Source organism: Polypterus senegalus, chromosome 4 (genome assembly GCF_016835505.1).
Source record: "Polypterus senegalus isolate Bchr_013 chromosome 4, ASM1683550v1, whole genome shotgun sequence".
Taxonomy (NCBI): Eukaryota; Metazoa; Chordata; class Cladistia; order Polypteriformes; family Polypteridae; genus Polypterus; species Polypterus senegalus.
This window is the reverse complement of record NC_053157.1, coordinates 51,824,736-51,846,052: the sequence shown is the minus strand read 5'-3', so window position 1 is coordinate 51,846,052 and position 21,317 is coordinate 51,824,736. Positions and strand designations below refer to the sequence as shown.

General features: G+C 37.5%; 1 protein-coding gene across 2 annotated transcripts in view; it reads right to left on the bottom strand.

Moving 5' to 3' along the window:
- Positions 1-21,317, bottom strand: part of rnf165a (ring finger protein 165a) — a 117,191-nt gene that overhangs the window by 64,486 nt on the left and 31,388 nt on the right. The window contains exon 1 of one of the 2 annotated variants that reach the window (XM_039750621.1): positions 7,363-7,388. The exons of the other annotated variant lie outside the window; for it this stretch is intronic. Within the exon in view, the coding sequence (XP_039606555.1) occupies positions 7,363-7,378 (16 nt within the window). The 5' untranslated portion in view covers positions 7,379-7,388. Of the gene's footprint in view, positions 1-7,362; positions 7,389-21,317 lie in introns of those variants that run through there. 2 annotated transcript variants of the gene reach the window in all.

Here is a 21,317-nt window from a genome sequence, read left to right as displayed (position 1 = left end):
ACCACCTCAGAATTTTCAGAGACATCACCCAGCTTCCCAAGGACCTGAAAACGGTTTGACACTTCTAATTCTGGGGTTGATGCCCCCAGACAGTAGGCACCCTTTACCTTGGCCCTTGTGACTGTGACCCACCTATCTTTAACTGTCTGGTCTTGAGTCTCCTCTTGTGTCACCTTAGGGGTGCACACCATCTTTCTAAAGGACATCTCGGCCAGGTCCGCCAATTCCCTATTACAACACAGGTTAGCCAACTTCTCCTCCAGTTCAGCAATCCTGAGCTCAAGGTGCTGAATCAGCTGGCATCTCCTGCAGATCTAGCCTTCACAAAAGACTGACTCCTTCAAGCCATTCTCTGAAAAGTCCAGCATTCAATAGGACTTGCAATGCACTGGCCTTATTATTAAAATTTGAAATTAAATGATTTAACTTAAATGATAAAACTGAAAAACAAAGCTGAAAAATGAGATTAAAGAACTGTTACTGTTATTTTACTCATTCTGGCCCCTTAAGGTCCTGTAATATTCTCCCCTCGGCTGCCTGCTGTTTGTCTTTCTTTGAGGTTACCTTTACTTTTCTCTGTCTGTTCTCCTAAATGTGCACCTATCTTATTCCTTATTTAAGAGCTCTCCACTCACACAAATTTGCATTCTTTCATATTAATAAACCCTTATGCTAAGAAAACACACCTGCTGAATATTTGCTGCTAGTTAATTTCATATTGTCTTGTCTGTTTTACAGCCACTTGTGCCTAATTGGCACCTTCTTGCTAGCACCTGTATGGTTTTCACCAACACCAATGTCAGCTATCACTTATTTCCCCACTTTGCTGAAGCTAGTTTGAATACAAATAACAAGAACAAGTACAAGTACAAGTAAATGCAAGAAACAAGTAACTTTCCAAACACTACTGCAAACACTGAGCTGCTTTTGCCCCTGTGCAGAAGAAAAAAAAAGCAAGAAACCTTTCTAAAGGGAAAAAAACTAACAATTTCCACATGGCTCCTTTGTGGTAAGCAGAAAACAAAGTTTTAGGAGCAAAATGTATTTCTTAATTCACTTTTATGGATCAGTAACACAAAACTCAGTATTTCCTCTTTGACTTGCAATGATGACGTCAGAACTTCTGTACATCTCTGTCTGCAGTATCAGTCTCCATTTTATGACCAATTAATGCAGAAAACCAGGCAATTCCAAAGAGTTCACATACTTTTTCTTGCTACTGTAAAAATTTTTATTAATATCATTTTGGAAATACTACCAAAAACAATTAAACAAGATGTTAACAGATGGTCCACCCTTCATCTCACTAAGGGAGGCAGGAAGAATTAATACTGTTGAAATAAACATCCTCCCTAACCTGTATATATTTCAGAGTATCCATATATACATCAATAAATCATTATGTTAAAAATTTGACTCAATCATAATTTCATTCATCTGGAATTCAAAACAGCCATGCATCCAAAGGGTGATTCTACAAAGATGTGAAGCAGAAGGTACTACCTTACTTTCAATTTTGCTACTGGGAAGCAAATATATACACAATAAAATAATGGAAAATGGAAAACAAATTTTGTTCTAAATCTTCTTTGTATGCCTTGTTCTGTTCTTCAATCAATACTACCTAGTGCTAATTTACCAGTAATCCAGTTGTTCACCAGTTACTTAAAATGTGAAACCAATGCAGGACACATTTCAGGGTAGACAATCGCTTATCTGTTGCTCCTATACATGATAATCACCTTTGTCAACCTAAGAGATCTTTATAAAGACTACATACCTGCATCTTATGAACAATTATGTTCCAAATGTAATTTTCTATTGTAACACGGTTTTTGGAATACACTAAATTATTTTAATTTTGGGCAAAAATTGTTACACACTTCTCAGATACCCTGGGTGTCCAAATCACTCCTAATCCATTAACAATAATTTCTGACAATGAAACAGTTAAAAAATGTTAGATGGAATTTGTTTTGCTTGTGTCTTTCTTCTTTTTCTCTTTCCCTTGAAAGGGGTTTGAACCTTTCTTTAATTTTTTTCTTTATATTTCTGTTTTTCTTTTGTTTTCTCTGTATTTTGAAGTAAAAAGTTGTACCTATTATTATTATTTGTTTGACTGAGTAGTTGTTGTATCTGAGGGTGAGAAGAGGACCAGGAGATGAAACATAGTCAAAATCAGTAACACGGTAAAATCATAATGATGAAAATTAAACCTAGTTATAATCAGTAACACAGCAAAATCATAATGATGAAACCTTTTCGCATTAGAGCCAAATCACTAATAAGAAATCAAAGTGAGACAGTAAATAGTAAGATCACAAGCCAGAAATTCAAGAAAGAAATATGTGCTAAGTTTGAGAGTATTTATCCAAATCAAGGGAACAGAATTAAATTTTGTGCCAGATTCAAAAGGTGGAGCTGATGACACAAGGTGCAGTATCATCCAAAAGGGCATTCTCTGGCAACCGGGAGCAGTGTACCAGTAACAGGAATTATAATATGGTGGTGCACAATTGCAAAACATGACACTGTGAATTAGGCTATCATTATATTCAGGAAACATTACGATGCAAGGAAACCACACAGAAAGGTTCTAGAGAAAAGGCAATCCATTTCCCATGTATACTTTTGTATTTTAGGAGAAAAATGCTTTTGAAGTGAACAAATCATAACAGTAGTACTGAGTAGTATGCCATCATAATGTTCTGCTTTTCAAAAAAAATAAAATAAAAATAAAAACTTGACAGTAATTTTCGGCCTTTAACAAATCTAGTTTGACCTTATGAGATAGCTGCTTTGTTTACAAGAATGTTGCCCAGAACCTTAAAATCAGTGTTTAGTAAGGAAATTGGTCTGTAGGTTGCACATTCTAAAAGGTTATTTTTGAGGGCAAAAACTCAACTAAATATTTAGCGTAATGTTTCTGTTGAGCCTCACTGGTTCCAATGCACACTGATGACATTAAATTACCTAATTTAATTTAGCTTTTTTATAAACTTCTTCTAGATAGCTGTCTGGGCCTGCTGAGCTGAGGTCTGTCAAGAGTTTGCTTAGCCATACCATGTCTCCACACGTTTATCCCCAGAACCTCAAATTTCCATCCATATTCTCAAAGAGGGTGATTTCAAATTGGTGAGTGTGAGTGTTGTTGTTTACAAGAGTTGGTCTTGTGATGGACTGGTACTCCATTTAATGACATTATCAATAACTCTGCAAAACTCCAAAATCCATCCAACCATCCATCCATTATACAACCCACTATAGCCTAACACAGGGTCATGGGGGTCTGCTGGAGCCAATCGTAGCCAACACAGGGCGCAAGGCAGGAACAAAACCCTGGGCAGGTTGCCAGCCCACAGCAGGGCGCACACACACCAGGGACAATTTAGGATCACCAATGCACCTAACCCACGTGTCTTTGGACTGTGGGAGGAAACTGCAGCACCCAGAGGAAACCCACACAGACACGGGGAGAACATGCAAACTCCACACAGGGAGGACCCGGGAAGCGAACTTAGGTCTCCTTACTACAAGGCAGCAGTGCTACCACTGCGCCACAGTGTCGCCCGAACTGCAAAATCTTAGTATCAATTTGTAGAATATATGAAATACTAGCTGATTACTCGGTGGCTTCGCTCACTGAGTGCAAGGGAAAAAAATAAAATTTAGTATATAAATTATTAAACAGTAAAACATTAACATGTAAGAAGTAAAGATACATTGAGCAGTACTGGAGTGCTTTCGGGTAAAGTGCACTTTAAAGGCCCTGTAACACAACAAGTAAGTAGCACTAACAGTAGCTTAAATGTATTTGGATCATCTCTCGGTAGCAGATCCCTTGTGAATGAAATCCCTGTGGTATAGAAATTACATTTTCTATGCGATCCTGCAAATTTCTGCCTGACAACCTTGCACTACGTGCCTGTGATTTAAGAGAAAAAATATTCTGAGAAATGTGGACGCTGCCCTTCCGTGCTTAATGGGCAGAAGGTCCAAACAATTCCCAAATCCAAAACTTAACATGAAGAGGTCGGTACATCTTCTTAGATGTAAACCCTCCATCTTCTTAAAAGAATTCATCACAAAAGCAACCTTGAATGTTGCAGGGTTTTAGTGACCTGAAGTTACCTTAAGGGACAGTAAGTAGTCGTGAATTTACAAAGAGAGTTTTGCTTCGATGGCACGATCACACTCATTTGCAATGATTTCCACTCTCCCAGGAGCCGATGGGGCACTCGAAGTGTCACAAACAGTGCAAGAAGAGAGGACGCTGCCTGAAACTGCGAAGCTCTCAACCCGGCAGAGCAGCCCAACATTCCGTGCCTCTGAGTGTCCACTTTGTTCTCACGACCCCTGGCCGCTGAAGGCAGTGACGTCTTCACATTGTTTACAGCTCGGCACAGTTAAAAAGTAGTAGGACACAAAGCTGTTTTCCTCATCTCTTCTACTATTAAGTACTGCCAATTAAAAAAAAGTTATAATGAGGCAGTTTCCGCGACAGTCATGTGGACGAATAAATAAAACTTCTCTGTCAGAACGCGCCTGGTGGCGGACGGCTCAGCACTGGAGTCCAGAGTGGAGGGCAACGCGGGGCGCACTTCTATAGGATAGATCGCGTTTGTGTTTACTTCTTTTCAATATCAGTAAAATAACTCTCACACAAATAAAAACAATTTGTAAAGACGATATAAAAATAGCATCCACAAACAAAGTGATTAGTTCCTGTATTATAATATGTTCTGTGGTCATACATCATTTCCGTTTTGCGTGGTCATACGTAATTTCCATTTCAAATGCGAAAAGAATTTTATATATATAGATAGTGGTAATAAAGTCTGCGTCACTCCTAAGGAAAAAAAACCTTGATTTCCTTTTTAGCCACAAAGAGAACAGTCACAACTTATTTTATATAGTTATTTATATTGTCTATAATACAAGTTTTAAGGCTTTCCCAGCTTCCTGAAATGTGTAAATCATATGTTTGATCTTGAGATAAAACATTTAATCTAGAATAATACATAAACATATATCAACCTGACTTATGTTGACAATGGCTAGTGCAATTATAAGATACTCTTTTTTCCTTGAAATCATTGTCGAAAACCAGGATAAATACTGACCAAGTTGCCTTCATACAAGAGTTCGCCATTTTCCCAGATGCAAACAAAGCATGTTTTGTTCATCATGAAATTTGTGGTACCTAATAAGGAAGGCTGTCAGGAAAAGTTTACCAGGTGTCACGCACGTGCATTTCGGAGACAACTAGATGGAACAAAAGAAGGTAATTCCACGCCAGGCCAGGAGGTAGCCAGTGCAGTAAACCTTTCTCTTTTATCTCTTCAGACTAAACACGGGAAATTCTGCCTAGTTCCAACAATGCCACTTCTGGTTCCGCCCCCAAGGAAGTCACTTCCAGTTCCGCATCCAGAGGATGCCACTTCCGGTTCCGGGACCTGATGATGTCACTTCTGCCGACCTGCTTTAAAAACCAAACAACTTCCACTTGTATTCAGTTCTGTCTAGGACTCAATTTGTACACAACTCTGCTTCAATTTTGCCTTTTGCAGCCAGGAATTAAGCATAAGGGTGGCTGTCCCGAGCCTTTTTTCGTGTGTCAAGGCTATTTATTTCACATTGGCACAGTTGGCAGGATGTTGGCCTACTTGGGAATCAGGAGTCAGACCAGAAAGAAATCTTGGCACACCACCATCCCTCAAGGGATCAGGAGGGAGAGTACCGTTCCCAAGTTGGCGGGTTGAGGTCAGTTGGTGTGGTTAAGGGAAACCCAGGGCACGCTTCGACCCAGGGGTCTACCACAGATCCCTGGGAAGGAGGACCAGGTGCCTACAGACTAGAGCCAGGCTCAGAATGGAACACATTAGAGACTTACTATGGGCTCTCGGGTAAAGGGACAGCTCTGCTAAACCTCACAAAGGAATATTCCTTTGATAAGGGTAGAGATGCCACGGGTTGGCAGGCGAGGAGAACAATTCACTGGGAGTTTGACCTACAGATGCCCGCTGCTCCACAAGCCTTCAAATAATGGGCCAAAGTCAGGGCTTGGCTACGGGCAGGTAAAACTAATACCCGGCAGATATTTGAGCAAGTAGCCTGTGCCATATTGCTTAAAACCCTTCCCATCAATCTTGCCCAGCCGGCCTGGTGAGAACCGATTAAGAACATGGTCTTTTTACTTGAGATCATAGAAACTATAAGAGCGGAGAACTACTTGGAAGAACCAGAACAGAACCTATGTGAACCCGGACATAGTGTCTCTACATCTGAGCCCGGTCGCCCCACTGTGGAGCAAATGCTGGGGATTCCTGATATACAGCGGCTGTCTCTGCATGGTAAAAAAGGGGTTTGCAGGGAGAAAGAGAGGAGAGGGTGGTGCGCTCTTAATCTTCTGGCCTTTTGACATACAGGAGTGGTAATAATGAACGGATTTAAAATGCCAGCTTTATTGATTCTGGCAGACACATTTAAATTGTTGCTCACCACTTTGTGTTACCGCAACAGTAGCTTAAATTGAACTCCAGTCTAACCTGTGTACATGGGGCTGTCCGCCAGTATAAGTCCACCTTCTGTTATATCAGCTACAAGGGAATGGTAAAAAGACTGATACTCAGTTGAGCCTGGTTAGAAAGTAAAAGCGGTTTAACACTCACCACCCCTAAACAAACACTGGATCGAGTAATGGGCGCTGAGATGGCATCTTTAGCTGCCCCCACACTGCCTTTACAGCCAGAGGAGAGACGTTCAGGGAACTGGCAAAGTTACTGAAGATAAAACATATAAAACCCATGGGCTATCATCCTCAAACCAATGGTTTAGTGGAGCAGTTTAATCAAACCCTCAAGCAGTTGCCTCGCAAGGTAGTCAGCGAGGACGGAAGGAACTGTGATCAGCTCCTCCCCCTCACTCTTTTTGCATATCGGGAAGTCCCACAAGCCTCTACGGGATTCTCACCATTTGAATTATTATACGGACGACAGCAACAACAACAACATTTATTTATATAGCACATTTTCATACAAAAAGTAGTTCAAAGTGCTTTACATAATGAAGAATAGAAAAATAAAAGACACAGTAAGAAAATAAAATATGTCAAGCTTTTAATCCATCTATCATTGTTGGAGCATCATGATGCTTTGAGTAGGAAACCGGAAAAAGAAACAGAAGAGAGAGTAGGGGTCAGTACGAAACAACCCCGGGGCATATTAGACATTCTAAAAGAAGGAAGAAAGAGGTCCTCCCCTTAACAAACATATTAGAGTATATCACCCAGTTACGTGATAGATTTGTTAAAATCCGACCTATTCTAAAAACTCACTTAGAAAAGGCGGAGACAGCTCATACCTGCTGTTATGACCATGGCACATCTCTGCGGGAGTTCTGCCCAGGAGATCGGGTCATGGTACTTGTTCCTTCATCACATTCTAAATTACTGGCTCATTGGCAAGGCCCCTACGAGGTTAAGGAGAGGAAGGGGCTTGTCGATTATTTGGTAAAATATGGGTAAAAAAAAATGGGTATACCATGTGAATCTGCTGAAACCATGGAAGGATAGGGATACCATTCCCTCCTCCAGGCAGCCCCATTCATTCTTCATTCGTAAATTAGACCTTAAGTTCAGCACTAATTTGATTGCCTATCAACTGCGAAAGCAGAAATTAGTTATCTCGTCTATCCCCGAGACAGTGAGTGAAAAACTTGGACAGACCTCCCTGATTTGCACATGACATACTGACAGAACCTAGGGTGATAGTCCAAGAACGTCCATTTCAGCTTCCCAAAGCAAACAGAGCAGAAGTGGAGCTGGGAATCAAATGCTGGAACTAGGTGTGAAAGAGGAGAGTCATAGTCCCTGGTACAGTCCTATCATATTGGTCAGAAAGCCTGATGGGAGTTGGAGGTTTTCCAATGACTTCTATCAGCTTAACCAGGTCTCACAATTCAATATATACCCAATGCCACGAGTGGACGGCCTCCTTGAGCATCTAGGACAAGCAAAACTCTTGACCACCCTGGCTATGTCAAAGGGGTACTAGCAGATTCCCATAACAACTTCCACAAAGGAGAAGACTGCATTTAGCACCCCTAGTGGACACTGGCAGTATCGTGTCCTTCCGTTTGGATTACATGGGGCGATCGCGTCTTCCCAGCGTATGGTGGATAAACTGCTCCGTCACCCAAAACTCGTATAGGGCTACCTACCTGGATGATGTTACTATCTATTCCAGCACATGGAAGGAACAGGTAAAAGCGGTATTGCAAGCATTAGGAGAAGTTGGTTTGCAAATTAACCCAAAGAAATGTTTCTTTGGATTAATCAAGGCCAAATATTTAGGTTACTTGGTGGGCCAGGGTACCACGTGACCACAGTGTTCTAAAGTTGATGCCCTATCCAAAGACCAAGAGGCAGGTCCAAGCCTTTCTCAGATTAGTGGGCTACTATAGACGGTTTGTGCCCCATTTCTCCTAGAGAGCAGAGGTCTTGACAAACCTCACAAGGAAGAGGAGTCCGAATCATGTGGTATGGGATGCTACATGACAAGCTGCATTTAGTGACTTAAAGCAAGCCCTTATGTCAGCTCCAGTATTGAAAGCTCCTAACTTTTCTTTGCCTTTTAATCTCCAGATGGACGCTTCAGACACAGGTCTTAGAGCTGTGCTGAGCCAAAGTGTCGATGGAGTTGAACACCCCGTCATGTTCCTTAGTCGGAAACTGTTTGATCAGGAAACCAGGTATGCAGCTGTGGAGTGGGAGGCCCTGTCAATTAAATGGGCAATCACTCAGCTGAGGTAGTACCTCTTAGGCCACAAGTTTACCCTTGTAACGGATCATGCACCTTTACAGTGGATGGTGTTACACAAGAATCGTGAGTCATGAGTAGATTCTTTGCAGCCTTACAAGTTTTTGGTCATTTACCTCTGGGGTGTCCTGCTAGCCAAAGCGGATGCCCTTTTTTCTTTATCACGACCACTTGGCCAGGTACGCCCGACACGATGGGTCTGGGCTTTGTGTGTCACACATGTGTGCTTGGGAGGCAACTAGAAGGACCAAAAGAAGGTAATTCCGTGCCAGGCCAGGGAGTGGTGAGGTGCAGTAAACCTTTCTCTTTTATCTCTGCAGACCAGACACAGGAAATTCTGCCTGGTTCTAACAATGTCACCTCCAGTTCTGGCCCCGAAAATGTCATTTCCAGTTCTAAGTCCCGATGACGTCACTTCCACCAATCTGCTTTAATAACCAAACAACCTTCACCTGCATTTAGTTCTGTCTGGGACTCAATTCTGTACACAACTCTGCTTCAATTTTGCCTTTTAAACCAGGAATTAAGTATACTGGTGGTTGTCCCAAACCTTTTTTCATGTGTCAAGGCTATTCATTTCATACAGGTTAGCGATGCGCTGTGATTATTTCCAGGTACATTTTAATGGTGTTTGATAAGAGATGTTAACATGTTTATTATTCTCTATATAATCACCCAGGCTCTGAAGATCCTGGTTAATATCCTATCTAAATCCAATTATCAAATCTTCTAATTCCATATGATATTCCACTCTGTTTTCTGTATCAATTTCCCTATTAAGTCCTGACAGAGTATTACCTCCTGTAGGAATCGAGAATGACAGTTATAATCAAACCATTGTTACTGAAAAGTGGGATGATAAAGCATCAAATGGGCTTTTATCTCAGCTAGAGCTGGGTGTGACTCATGTTACCTAGGATTCTTCTGCTTTTCTCATATAGAGTTCATCAAAACATGCATTCACACCTTGGGGATCCACCTCCAATCACATATGATCTAAAACTAATTGGCAAGGTAGAGTCATTCCCTTTTTTTGGTTCCAGCCATCATTTATGTCACATGGGAAGCTCTTCTTGAAATGTTTCAAAACAGGATATCCAACACACATAAAATATCAATGAAAAGAATGTTGTTGAGGCATTATGATTAGACCAACATTCAAAAGAAGAGTTGAAAAGAGAACATCAATCAGTTAAATGTAATACATTACACAATATGTGAGAGAATATACTCTATTTCCAAGTGTGTTTGTTAACCCAAGTAAGATGAAAGAGTGTGTTCTTTTTAAATGACCACAAAAGCACCTTAAATAGGACTAAATTGCACACAGTCTAAAGGAACTGAATTAGATTAGAATACTGGTGTTGGTGCAGTTTTTGATAGGAAAATTCTGCAGAATGCAAAAAAAAAAAGATACTTCAGCTACTCAGACAGAAAGAGAGCAAGCTAAAAAGGCAATAAACAGTGAGTGGCATTTGGAGTTTGATGCTATGGCAATAACTGGACTTTTTAATAAAAGTTTTCATAAAGTCATTTACAAGGGAAAATACTGCTGCCCTGTGGCTGATGACTAAAGTTGTGGAACAATCAATACAGGATATGAGGGTGAGAAAAGAACAGGCATGAAATCAGCCAGGTTCACTTAAAGGGGATAATTCTACAGAATAGCCATCATAAGCTGCCTGATACAACACGAAATTCAAATTAAAATTCTCTTGTACAAATCTTTAATAAATCAGAGATTATTGTATATGATGAAACTGGAAAAATTCTATTTAGTACAAATGCAGTAAAACATGCCTAACAAAGTATAGATTTATAAATTCCACAATAGTGCAGGAAATAAGAAAGGAGTTACTGACAACAAATTGGGGCACGTTAGTAAACATTCAGAATAACATTCACCACTATTAAGCATATTAGCTCCTATTAAACACATAGGACTAAATTCATTAAAGCCATTTTTAAAGTAAAATAGACACCCTTGCCAAATCACATAGCCAATCAAAGTACATTTTCTTTCTAGTCTATTCATCAATACATAATTATTACTACAAAGCACTGTTCTGTTATATTTGTACCTTTTGTGAAAGTGTTTCTTTGATATTTGGAATTCAGGCTTTACACATTATACTCTTCATGTCTACATTTTGTCAATTATTACTAAAACATGAAAAACGTATCTGTTTTAATGATGTGTTTACATAGATCGTTGTAAACACCGAACACACATGAAATGCAAGTGTTCCAAATAATGATATAGTATTTATAAAAGGTTTCATTTTGTTTGACTTCTCACTCTTTACAACTCTAGGCAACTGACACGCAGGTAAACAGACTTGAGCTGAGAAAACTGTGCGGGGTGGGGGGATGTGGTAGCAGACTGCTTGCTGTTTATCCACACATTTACAGGACAAAAGACGCTGACGGAAAGGTGAGAAGCGATTTAAGGTGGGACGGATCTACAAGTTTTTTTGTAGGCTCTGGCAATTCTAGTGTTAATAGTATCCGTATATATATATATATATACTAATAAAAGGCAAAGCTCTCACTGACTGACTGACTGACTGACTGACTCACTCACTCACTGACTCATCACTAATTCTCCAACTTCCCATGTAGGTAGAAGGCTGAAATTTGGCAGGCTCATTCCTTACATATTACTTACAAAAGTTGGGCAGGTTTCATTTCGAAACTCTACGCGTAATGGTCATAACTGGAACCTATTTTTTTGTCCACATACTATAATAGACTTCTGCTCGATGCCCGTGGGAGGCGGAGTTACGGCTACCACGTAATTTAGTGCCTGCCCATATAAGGCCGTCCGTCAGCGGAAATCCAATAGATACACTGCCGCTAAATATTCACGGGTGAAGGACTGTGCTTATGCAGAGGAAGATGAGATGGTCAGGGTGGTGTTTGGCACAAACTCAGCGAAACTGCGAGAGAAACTTTTAAGTGCCGGGTCTTAGCTAACATTAAATACAGCCATGGACATCGCACGAGATGGCACCAGCACAGCTGTGAACCTTCGATGCATGTACACCGAGCGGCTCACATGAAATGACACAGTGCACAGACAAAAAGCAACAGTTCCAAAGAGTGCTGAACAAAAACCGAATTACACAATTGAGAAGGCAGCAAAAAAATATGACGCGTGTGATACATACAAGCATATTCATAAGTGCAGCTACTGCGGAAACAAAGCACACGGTGGAAAAAGTCAATGTCCCGCTAAAGGAAGACAGTGTAAAAAAAAAAAAACGTGCATGCAGTGTATCACGTCTCAGATAAAGAAGAAGATGAGCTGTTTATTGATGCAGTAAGAAACAAATTTATGAATGAAACCTGTTATCTTTACAACGATTCACAAACACGGAATGTAACTTGAACACAACACATCCTACAAATACGAACCTGATTGAAAGAAATAATGATAATCAAATCCTTGATGACAGCAACACTCATAACACAAAACAATTACTGTATATTGACAATCATGTTACGTTATTTTTAAAATGTTCCCTTTTCTTTTTCATAACTTCTTTAACACACTACTTCTCCGCTGCGAAGCATGGATATATATATATATGTATATATATACCCCGATCTACATACTCTCAAATAGACAAACCACACGCCGTGGCGCAATGGTAGAGACTTCACCTCTAGCGCCGACATCCGAGGTTCGATTCCCAAAAGGGGGTGCACTGAGTATGTACGCCCGCTTCCCGATTCATTTTACCCTTGCATCCCCTTGGTTTGAGACGTATGAAAAAATATGCGGTTAACGCAGAAAGACAGATCACCAATTGAAGCTTTATGAATAATGGATACAAAGCGCGTTCCTAAGACTGATCGGAGGCAAATTTCATTTCAAAAGACTACCCGACGGAAGCCTTGATAAAAGCGTGGTTTTGTGCAAACAGTCCAAATATGAACCTGATTGAAAGAAACTATAATCAAATCCTTGATGACAGCAACACTCATAACGGTCACAAAACTATTACATTCACAATCATGTTATGTTATTTTTAAAATGTTTCCTTTTCTTAGCATAAGCACAGCTGAGAAGCTTCGATGCATGTACTCCATAACGCGTTAAAAAAAAATAACGCATTTAATCACACTTTCAATCCCAAGCAAAGGGGAACTTTTGTCAATGCATGATTTCATTATATATCGATTACATTGATGCACACATCAGAGCTACAAAAATGTTAGAGTCGGAATAAAACGCGTTCCTACGACTAATCGGAGGAAAATTTCATTTCAAAAGACTACCCGACGGAAGCCTTGATAAAAGCGTGGTTTTGTGCACACTGAAAAGCAAGCAAAATTAGATGCATTACAGAAAGCGGACTTTGTGGCTCTTACTGGGGATCATTGGACTTCCGTGACCGTTAGTAATTCTGATTACATCTAATTACAAAATGTTCAATGAACACACTGTTTTAGCCTAATGTACAAAATAATTTTGGCTAAGGTTACTCAGAGTTTAAAGGTGAAGCTGGTCAAATTACCTTTTATGTTTCTGCCTTATTTTTTAAGAAGAAAAACTGCACTTTATGTTGAAATTTTTGTTATTATTATTTAAAGACAATACCATTCTGAAAAGGTACTTAAAGTACTTAAAATACCGCTTTATTTTTAAGTCTGCCCAATTTTAGCCAGGGATGATATTTTTGTTTCTGTTTTGAATTGAAATGCAGTTTAAAAGCATTTTTTTTTCAGAAATTAAAAGAGCTTGAGTTTACAATATTCATGTCCATGTCTGTTATTTGATTCTGTCGCCCACTAAAACCCTTTTAAATTAAAAAAAAATTTGTGATTTGAGGCAAATTTTCATGTGTGATTACATACGATTAATCAAGATTAATTATTACACAGCCTCTAATTAATTAGATAAATTTTTTTAATCGAGTCCCGCCCCTAATATATATGTAGATATATATATGTAGATTTGTATATATATGTGTATATACAGTATATATGTAGATATGTATATGTACAAAGTATATATATGTATATATATGTGTGTGTGTGTATATATGTGTATATATATATATATATATATATATATATATATATATATATATATATATATGCCAGCAACACTCATGACAATGACAACACAAGTACATTGTCAATCATATTATGTTATTATTAAAATGTTTCCTTTTCTTTTTCATTGCTTCTTTAACACACTACTTCTCTCACTCAATTATTAGACACTGACATTATCTATATCAGTATACATCATAAAATAAAATGGAGAATAAATATAGTGTGAGAGAATAATGCCAACAAGCACAATAAAGCATAATTAAACTCTATCTCTGCCCTCTTCATTCTGCCTCACAACTATGACATTGGTCTTTAATTATATCATATAGTTTCAACCCCAAAAGAAATAAAAAAAACTCATGATAGTGTGCCCTAATTAGGAAGTGAAAACAATGAGATCCAATCAACCAAAATCCAGTTTGACTCTGTTACAAAAATTGCCATTACAAGAAAAAATAAACTTGTAAATAAAGTAATGTGAAGCCAACTACACTTCACTATTTTTTTTTTTGATATATGAACAATATTCTTTATTACCACTACACCATTACAAGGTGAACAACCAGTCATACTTGACAAATTCAAATTAAAAAATTATCTTAACATGCACATTAGAATATGAGAAGAACTCTGGGTGCCCAAAGGAAATCTTAAGTTGAAAAGAAGAAATTATGCTGGCTTGGGATCTCAGCAACAATGGCAACCACTTCTCTTTGCACCACCCCTGAGAAAAGCAAAATCATGAAATATGTATTCAGTGCTTTCTAGTCAACACCATTTAGTCTAATGTATTAGCACAGGAACATCATTAGTCTGGCTTAGTGGATTAAAAGTATAAAGTTGCTTATTCAATCCCCACCTCCAACTGACTGTGCTTCCCTGAGTAGGTCATTTAATTAATATACACATAGGTAAATAATTTTAATGTATCCTGAACATCTAACATATGTTGAAAGAAGTGCTGGCTAAATATACAGTAATAACAATAACTCAGATGAAATGTCAAAATTAGTTCAGCTCAGTTCCTTATTACAAACTATGAGTTACAGCTGTGCTAATGGGTACTGTTGGTGGAATGGTATTTTAGCAAAACTGAAGAGAGACCTTTTCTTGGGACAATTCTAATACTACTGGCTTCCAAAAGTTCTGTTGTCCCAACTGTTGACACTTGCCAATCATGTGTCTGCTTCCTAGAAATGTAAGACAAGGTTTATTATGACTAATACAGTATGACTAGAGTTAGTGTTAAGTAGTGAGTAAAAATGCAAGATTTACTTTAGAACTTGTAGTGTGACAGTCCATCTCAACACTCTAGCAGTAAAGAGATACCACATGGAATATAAAGACAACACTTAAACTGTGTAAAATGGTGGAAACATTTAGATGGCCTGTTCTGGGAATAGTTTTGGTCACCAGATTTTATACAGGAGGACCTATTCAAACATTCAAAGACAAACAACAAGACTAATACCAAGACTAAACAGCTAACATTATAATGAACAGCTGAGAAATCTATATTTGAACACGCTAAAGTAGAAGGCAAATACGAGGCCTATAAATAAATGGGGTATAAAAGAAAAAACCTGCAATAGAAACAACCACTGTTATGCAATATAGTATTGAACAGAAAGATGGAGAAATTGTTTCCTGAAGTTTGTCATAAGATCAGAAACACTGTAGAGATTTAACAAGACACTGTCCTGTTGGGGATGTCCTTCACATTAGTCTGAAATTTCTAGTCCCTCCCCTAGGGATTCTCATCCAGGACATCTTGTTTAATTATATATAACAAATGTGGACCAGCTGTTTCCATTACGCAGAGGAAAACCCATGAGCTGCTTAAACAAGCCTAAAGCGACATGATAGTATTTCATCATCTTCTGTATATTATAAAAGGAGATGTTGAGCAATAGCTAGTGTGAAGTTATTATATTGCAGCCTTAAACAATTAATGTAAAACAGGCTTCATTACAAAATACATAAATAGAGTGAAGGAGCATCTGAATGACTAGTGTTCCATCTAGGGTTGGATGGTTTCACCTTTTGTCTGACACTGAAGGGATAACCCTCTGGCCTTTCGCTCTATTAGAAAATTTATAAATGATGGCAGAACATGTCATATTACTTTTTTCATTTAATTTTTTGTAAAGCCTATTATAAAATTCATTTTTGTGAAATACTAATAAAAAAGATTAAAACTCCCACTAACAATGTTCATAGTTTTACTTTTGGAACATTTACTGTATAATACTACAGGTAAGATTTCTGCTTGTGTATTTTCAATGACAAACTCTATATTTTCACATAAAAATACAGTAACACTTCTGAAAAGTTTTATTCTAATATTATTTTTGTAATATATATATTATTTTTTGAACAAGGAACTCTGTAGTAAATGCATAAATGTATTGAAATGGATTTTTGCCTTGCAGCGGGCAGCTAAATGTCAGACTGTACTATCATTTGCTACAACTGAGGTAGTGTCACATTTACAGTATAATGAGCTGAGCTATAAAGCGTCCTGACATCTGTTAAGTCAGTAAGTCAACTTCCTGTCACAGATCTAGCTAGAACACTTGCAAAAGCAAGTGTTATTATATTCAAAACAATAAATTAAATAACATACTCTAACAGACTTAACTTACTTCAGAGTTGTGGAGTGTATTGAATAAGTTACATAGAAATTTTCAATCCAATAAAAAAGTCAGTAAAAAAGGTTTATCTTCTCTCCATTAATAATATTTGAAAAAAACAAAGAAGTCTTAAATATGTTAAATCAATATTAAGTATCAGTATCTGATATAAAAATACTTCCACAGATTAAAGAAAAATATGAATCACTCCAGACAAAGTGAATGTTGTATGTACTGGGATATCTTAACATATGGAGCATTGGGGCCCATGATGTTTCTGATGCCTATGTATGTTTCTGTTTTGCTATGAAAACAGGGGCCCCAGCACACTATTTTGTTCAAGGGTCTATGATGCGGTTAAAACAGCCCTGTGTATGTATGCCTGCTTTAGTTCATACTCTGTGCAACATGCATGCATATAGAAGAAATTCTAGAGTTGAGCAAGTCCTAATGGCTTAGGAGGAACAAGACTAGATACATTAACTGAGTAAATCAAATAATGCAGTACTTATTTAAAAGTTATTCATGAACAGTAATCCATAAAAGGCTAGTGCATAGTCTGTTTTGTCCAGACTCTCAGAAATGTTTCTAAATCAAACACTTATTAGTGCTGTTGATCACATTTCCAGGCAGAGAACAGATGTTAACTCTCCAAGGGTCTTTAAATAGCATCATACTGTCTTTGAATGAACAGTAAGTGTTAATGAGCCAAGTGGTCATCTCTCATCCAATTTTTACCTCTTTTTAAGTTTCTTTTTAATGTCTTCAGTCTTACCAATACATTACCCTAATTTAGGAGACAGCTTGAGGAGGAAAATCAGGAAAATCAGTTCTTTTCCCACAGTAATAATAGCATATAGATAAAGTCATTTCACACCATACCACAGAATGTCATTTGTGTGAAATGTATACTTCTGTTAACTGCATTTTCTCATAATTACACTCTGTTTTCGATTATAAACCATTTAGGTCTTCCTTGCAACCGTGATGTTACAAGGACAACTGGACTGCTATGTTCACAGCTGTTTAACCTCCTGCTGCTTTATGTCCACTTTCTTGCTCTTTAGGCCACTTTATGCTATGCCATTCACGGTTAAAAACACAGAAGAATCATTAGGTTATCATACATATCAATACAAATCAATAATAGTAATATTTTTACATATTTTATCATAAATATCTTGTAGTGAGAAATCGGAAGAGTTTAAAGTGCTGTACCCCTCATCAATATATGTTTAAAAATAATCAAATTGAGAGTTAAAAAAAAATCTTGGCTCTTCATTTGTTGAAATAATGCAACTTGTGTGAAAATTATCATAAAGGCAAATAATTATAATTAAGATTGTCGTACATATAGTAGTTTACTTTGGTATAATTCTTACAGCATATTTGTCATATGCCACACTGTACCAATAATGATATAGGTCACTTATGGTAGAGAAAAAATGTTGGCGGTTTTGTCCCCCAATGATTTCATAGTCTACAGATAACAAACACCAACTTCCAATTTATTACAGCACTTTCCACGTTATTATCATCCAAGACACTTTAAGAGAGTGGCTACAGACAAATAATTTGGAGTTTTTCTCATTGTCACATGTATATTTAAAGTCTGAAATGACTCATATTAAAATAAGCAAAGTTCTGAAAAGCAGACAGTGAAAAAGAGCAAAGATGAAGAGGCAGCAGGACCGTATTTATATTACCTCTGCTTTTTTCCAAAAAATCTTTGAGTAATTAGCCTGCCCATTCTACCAGTACAATGTCTTTTAGCCATATTGTGTATTTGCAATATACAGCATTAGCAGTCCACACATGCAGTACCTGAATCCACAGGAACTTGAACAACTCTACTTGGGATGTCAGTCTATCACATTCACAGGCAGAGGCGTATTCATACAGAGATGAATTTGGGCTACCAATAAACTTAACACACCCTTTTGAAGACAGAGAAAACTGGAATGTCACACACAACAGGACATCTTAAGTGTCCTATCAGGCAAATTTTGCAAGATGGCAGAGATTAAAGGAAGCTTTTCTTTGAGGACAAAACAGGAAAATTGCTGTTGTCATTAGTGGGAGTCAATATATTAAGCCAGAGGAATGATTACCCAAATTTGAGAAACATTAAAAATTAATTTAAAACAAAAATATTTCTCTAAACTGTGTTTTTGTTTCTATGCTCAAGCATCAGTCTCTTGCCAAAGCCATTAATTCATTCATTTTCCACTGCTAATCTGAAAACAGGTTTCAGGGTCAACAGTCTTAGTAGGTGAGACCCATACATCCTTTTCCCCAGCCACACCTGCCAACTCATACTGTGGGATCCCAAGGTGTTCCCATCTGAGAGATATAATCCTCCCACGGATCCCTAGGCCTTCCCTGCGGTCTGCTCCCAGGTGGCTGTGCCTAACAAAACTTCCATAGAGAGGTGTCCAGGAGGCATCCATATCAGATGCCCAAACCACCTCATTTGGCTCCTCTCGATGCAGAGGGTCAGGAACCTCTTGAAAAGTCTTCTGTTTAAATGCTCAGTGTTTGAACATTGTAAAATGTGTGCAACCAATGATAATAAGGGCCACATGAAGTGCAATACATGCTGAGCAGTCATGTAGCATCATTGAGAGTTAAACGCTCAAAAATGGCAGTGTTCATAGAAGCAACTTTTTCAGATAATAATAATAAAAGTAGATTTTCTTTATACAGCACCTTACCCAAGCTCATTAGCAGCAACCACAGAAAAAGTAAATGAACAAATGGCAATGCTAATGCAATGAAATTATCAATAAAATATTAAAGGAACACTCAGCTCAAAAAGTATATATTTTTATGTGCTTGTTAACCCATGCTGTCTGTAGTGTTGGCCAAGAAAAAATCTGAATCTCAATTCAGCAAAGATATTAGACTGTAATGGGAACCAGCAAATAATATTAAAACATACATGAAAAAGATCTCAGTTAATTTATGTCACGTAACCCATATGTCAGATATAAAGTTGTATACTCGCAACATTCCAAACATTATTTATTTTTGCTAAAATATTGTTAAATGAACCACTTCTGGAAAATCCTTTTGTGAATGGCTGGGAAGTGCATTCAACGGGATTGAGCTTTTGAATTGAACACCCGCTTCTCCACTCATTCATTGGTTGTTAAGCCACAATGCCATATTTCTGGGCTTTCAGTGGAAGTTTGTGAAACTGCACCATTGAATTTACCTTCTGAACATTTACACTTAAGTCATGTACTTGTACTTCAAACAGAAGAGTGTTTTTTGGTACAATGGGGAGTGTGACATTTGTTAATAGCTTCTTCAGTCTATTCAAAGTCCTTAGTAGTATTTTTTTTATTTATAAGATTACTACTAGGTGAGATTACATTATACACTTTCTTTATAAATTATTGGTAGCATTTTATAAGACACACAAAGCATTAGACCTGTTTGATGAAATTGTCCAGTTCTTTACTGCTTCTACTTTGGTTAAATCCATTCTAAAGGTCAGTGTGTGATAAAAATTCAAAGAATTTTACTCTTACAATTTTGCATGTAATTGGTGGTTCCTTTACCATGATAAGATATTGCTAATGTGCTCAATATATAGTGAGATTTGACAAACAGATTAGTGTATCAATTCAAAACAAATTCCTGAATAGATTACAAAATGTTATTTTATGAATCAGTAAGAAATGGCAGGAGCTTTTGGTAATTCATAAGGTATAACAATGGACTCCGTGTTCTGGTGCCATGTTAAATAACATTTCCTATTCATCATTTTCTTCAATGCAAATCAAATTATAAGAATTTTACTGATCTAACATCATAACCAAAGATGAGTTTTTAATCAACACTAAAAATAAAAATTCAACCATTTTATTTGTAATGTTGAATTTGTGAATTCCTAGATAATTCAGTATATTTCATTTAAACAAACTTTTGAAAGCTATTTTGTAACAACCTACTTTTAAAATATGGTTTGTCAGAGAATCACACTGTTTGCAACATTTGCTATTGTAAGATTTATTCAGTATCTGCATCATTAGCTGCTTTAAAAACTATTCCAATTAATTCAAATTTAAATATCGCAAACTCCTGTTGCTTTCATTTTCCAGATCTCTCCCTCCTTTTTTTACATTTGTCCCAACTTTAAAGCTTCATGTGTGAAATCAAACTTGTCTGTTTTAAATTATTCTATTATTTCAAAACCCCTGTATAACAGCGTTTGTTGTGCTATGTTCAAGATTTTTACATAACTAATCAGACTTTGTTACAACTTATGCCTGTGTATTAATCCAGAATTAGAACATTTACTGGACTGTTGTTAACTGCAGACAATTAATTTACAAATGTGAGGCACCAATAAATTCACCAATGTACGAGGGGCGTTCAAATATAAACAGAAATTTATGAGCTAAATAGTTATTTATTGAATACAATGGAATCACTTACACGCTGTTTTTCTGTGTATTCTCCTTCCACTGCAATACACTTGTTCCAGCGCTCAGGAAGCTTCTTAATCCCAGAAGAGTAGAAGTCTTTTGACTGCATGTTGACCCATTCTTGCATACATAGCATCAATAACCTCCTCATTCAATATGAATTTCTTCCCTCCTAAAAATTCCTTAAGTGGACCAAAGAGATAATAGTACCTCTCTGAATGACACTTACTCCCAAACTGATTTTTAAGTCTTAAATAAATCTGACATGGAATGACTCCTTCAATTGTCAAAAACATAATAATAATTAACTGTGCAACACTACTGTTCAAATTTATGATGTATGCTTTCATGACACAAATTTA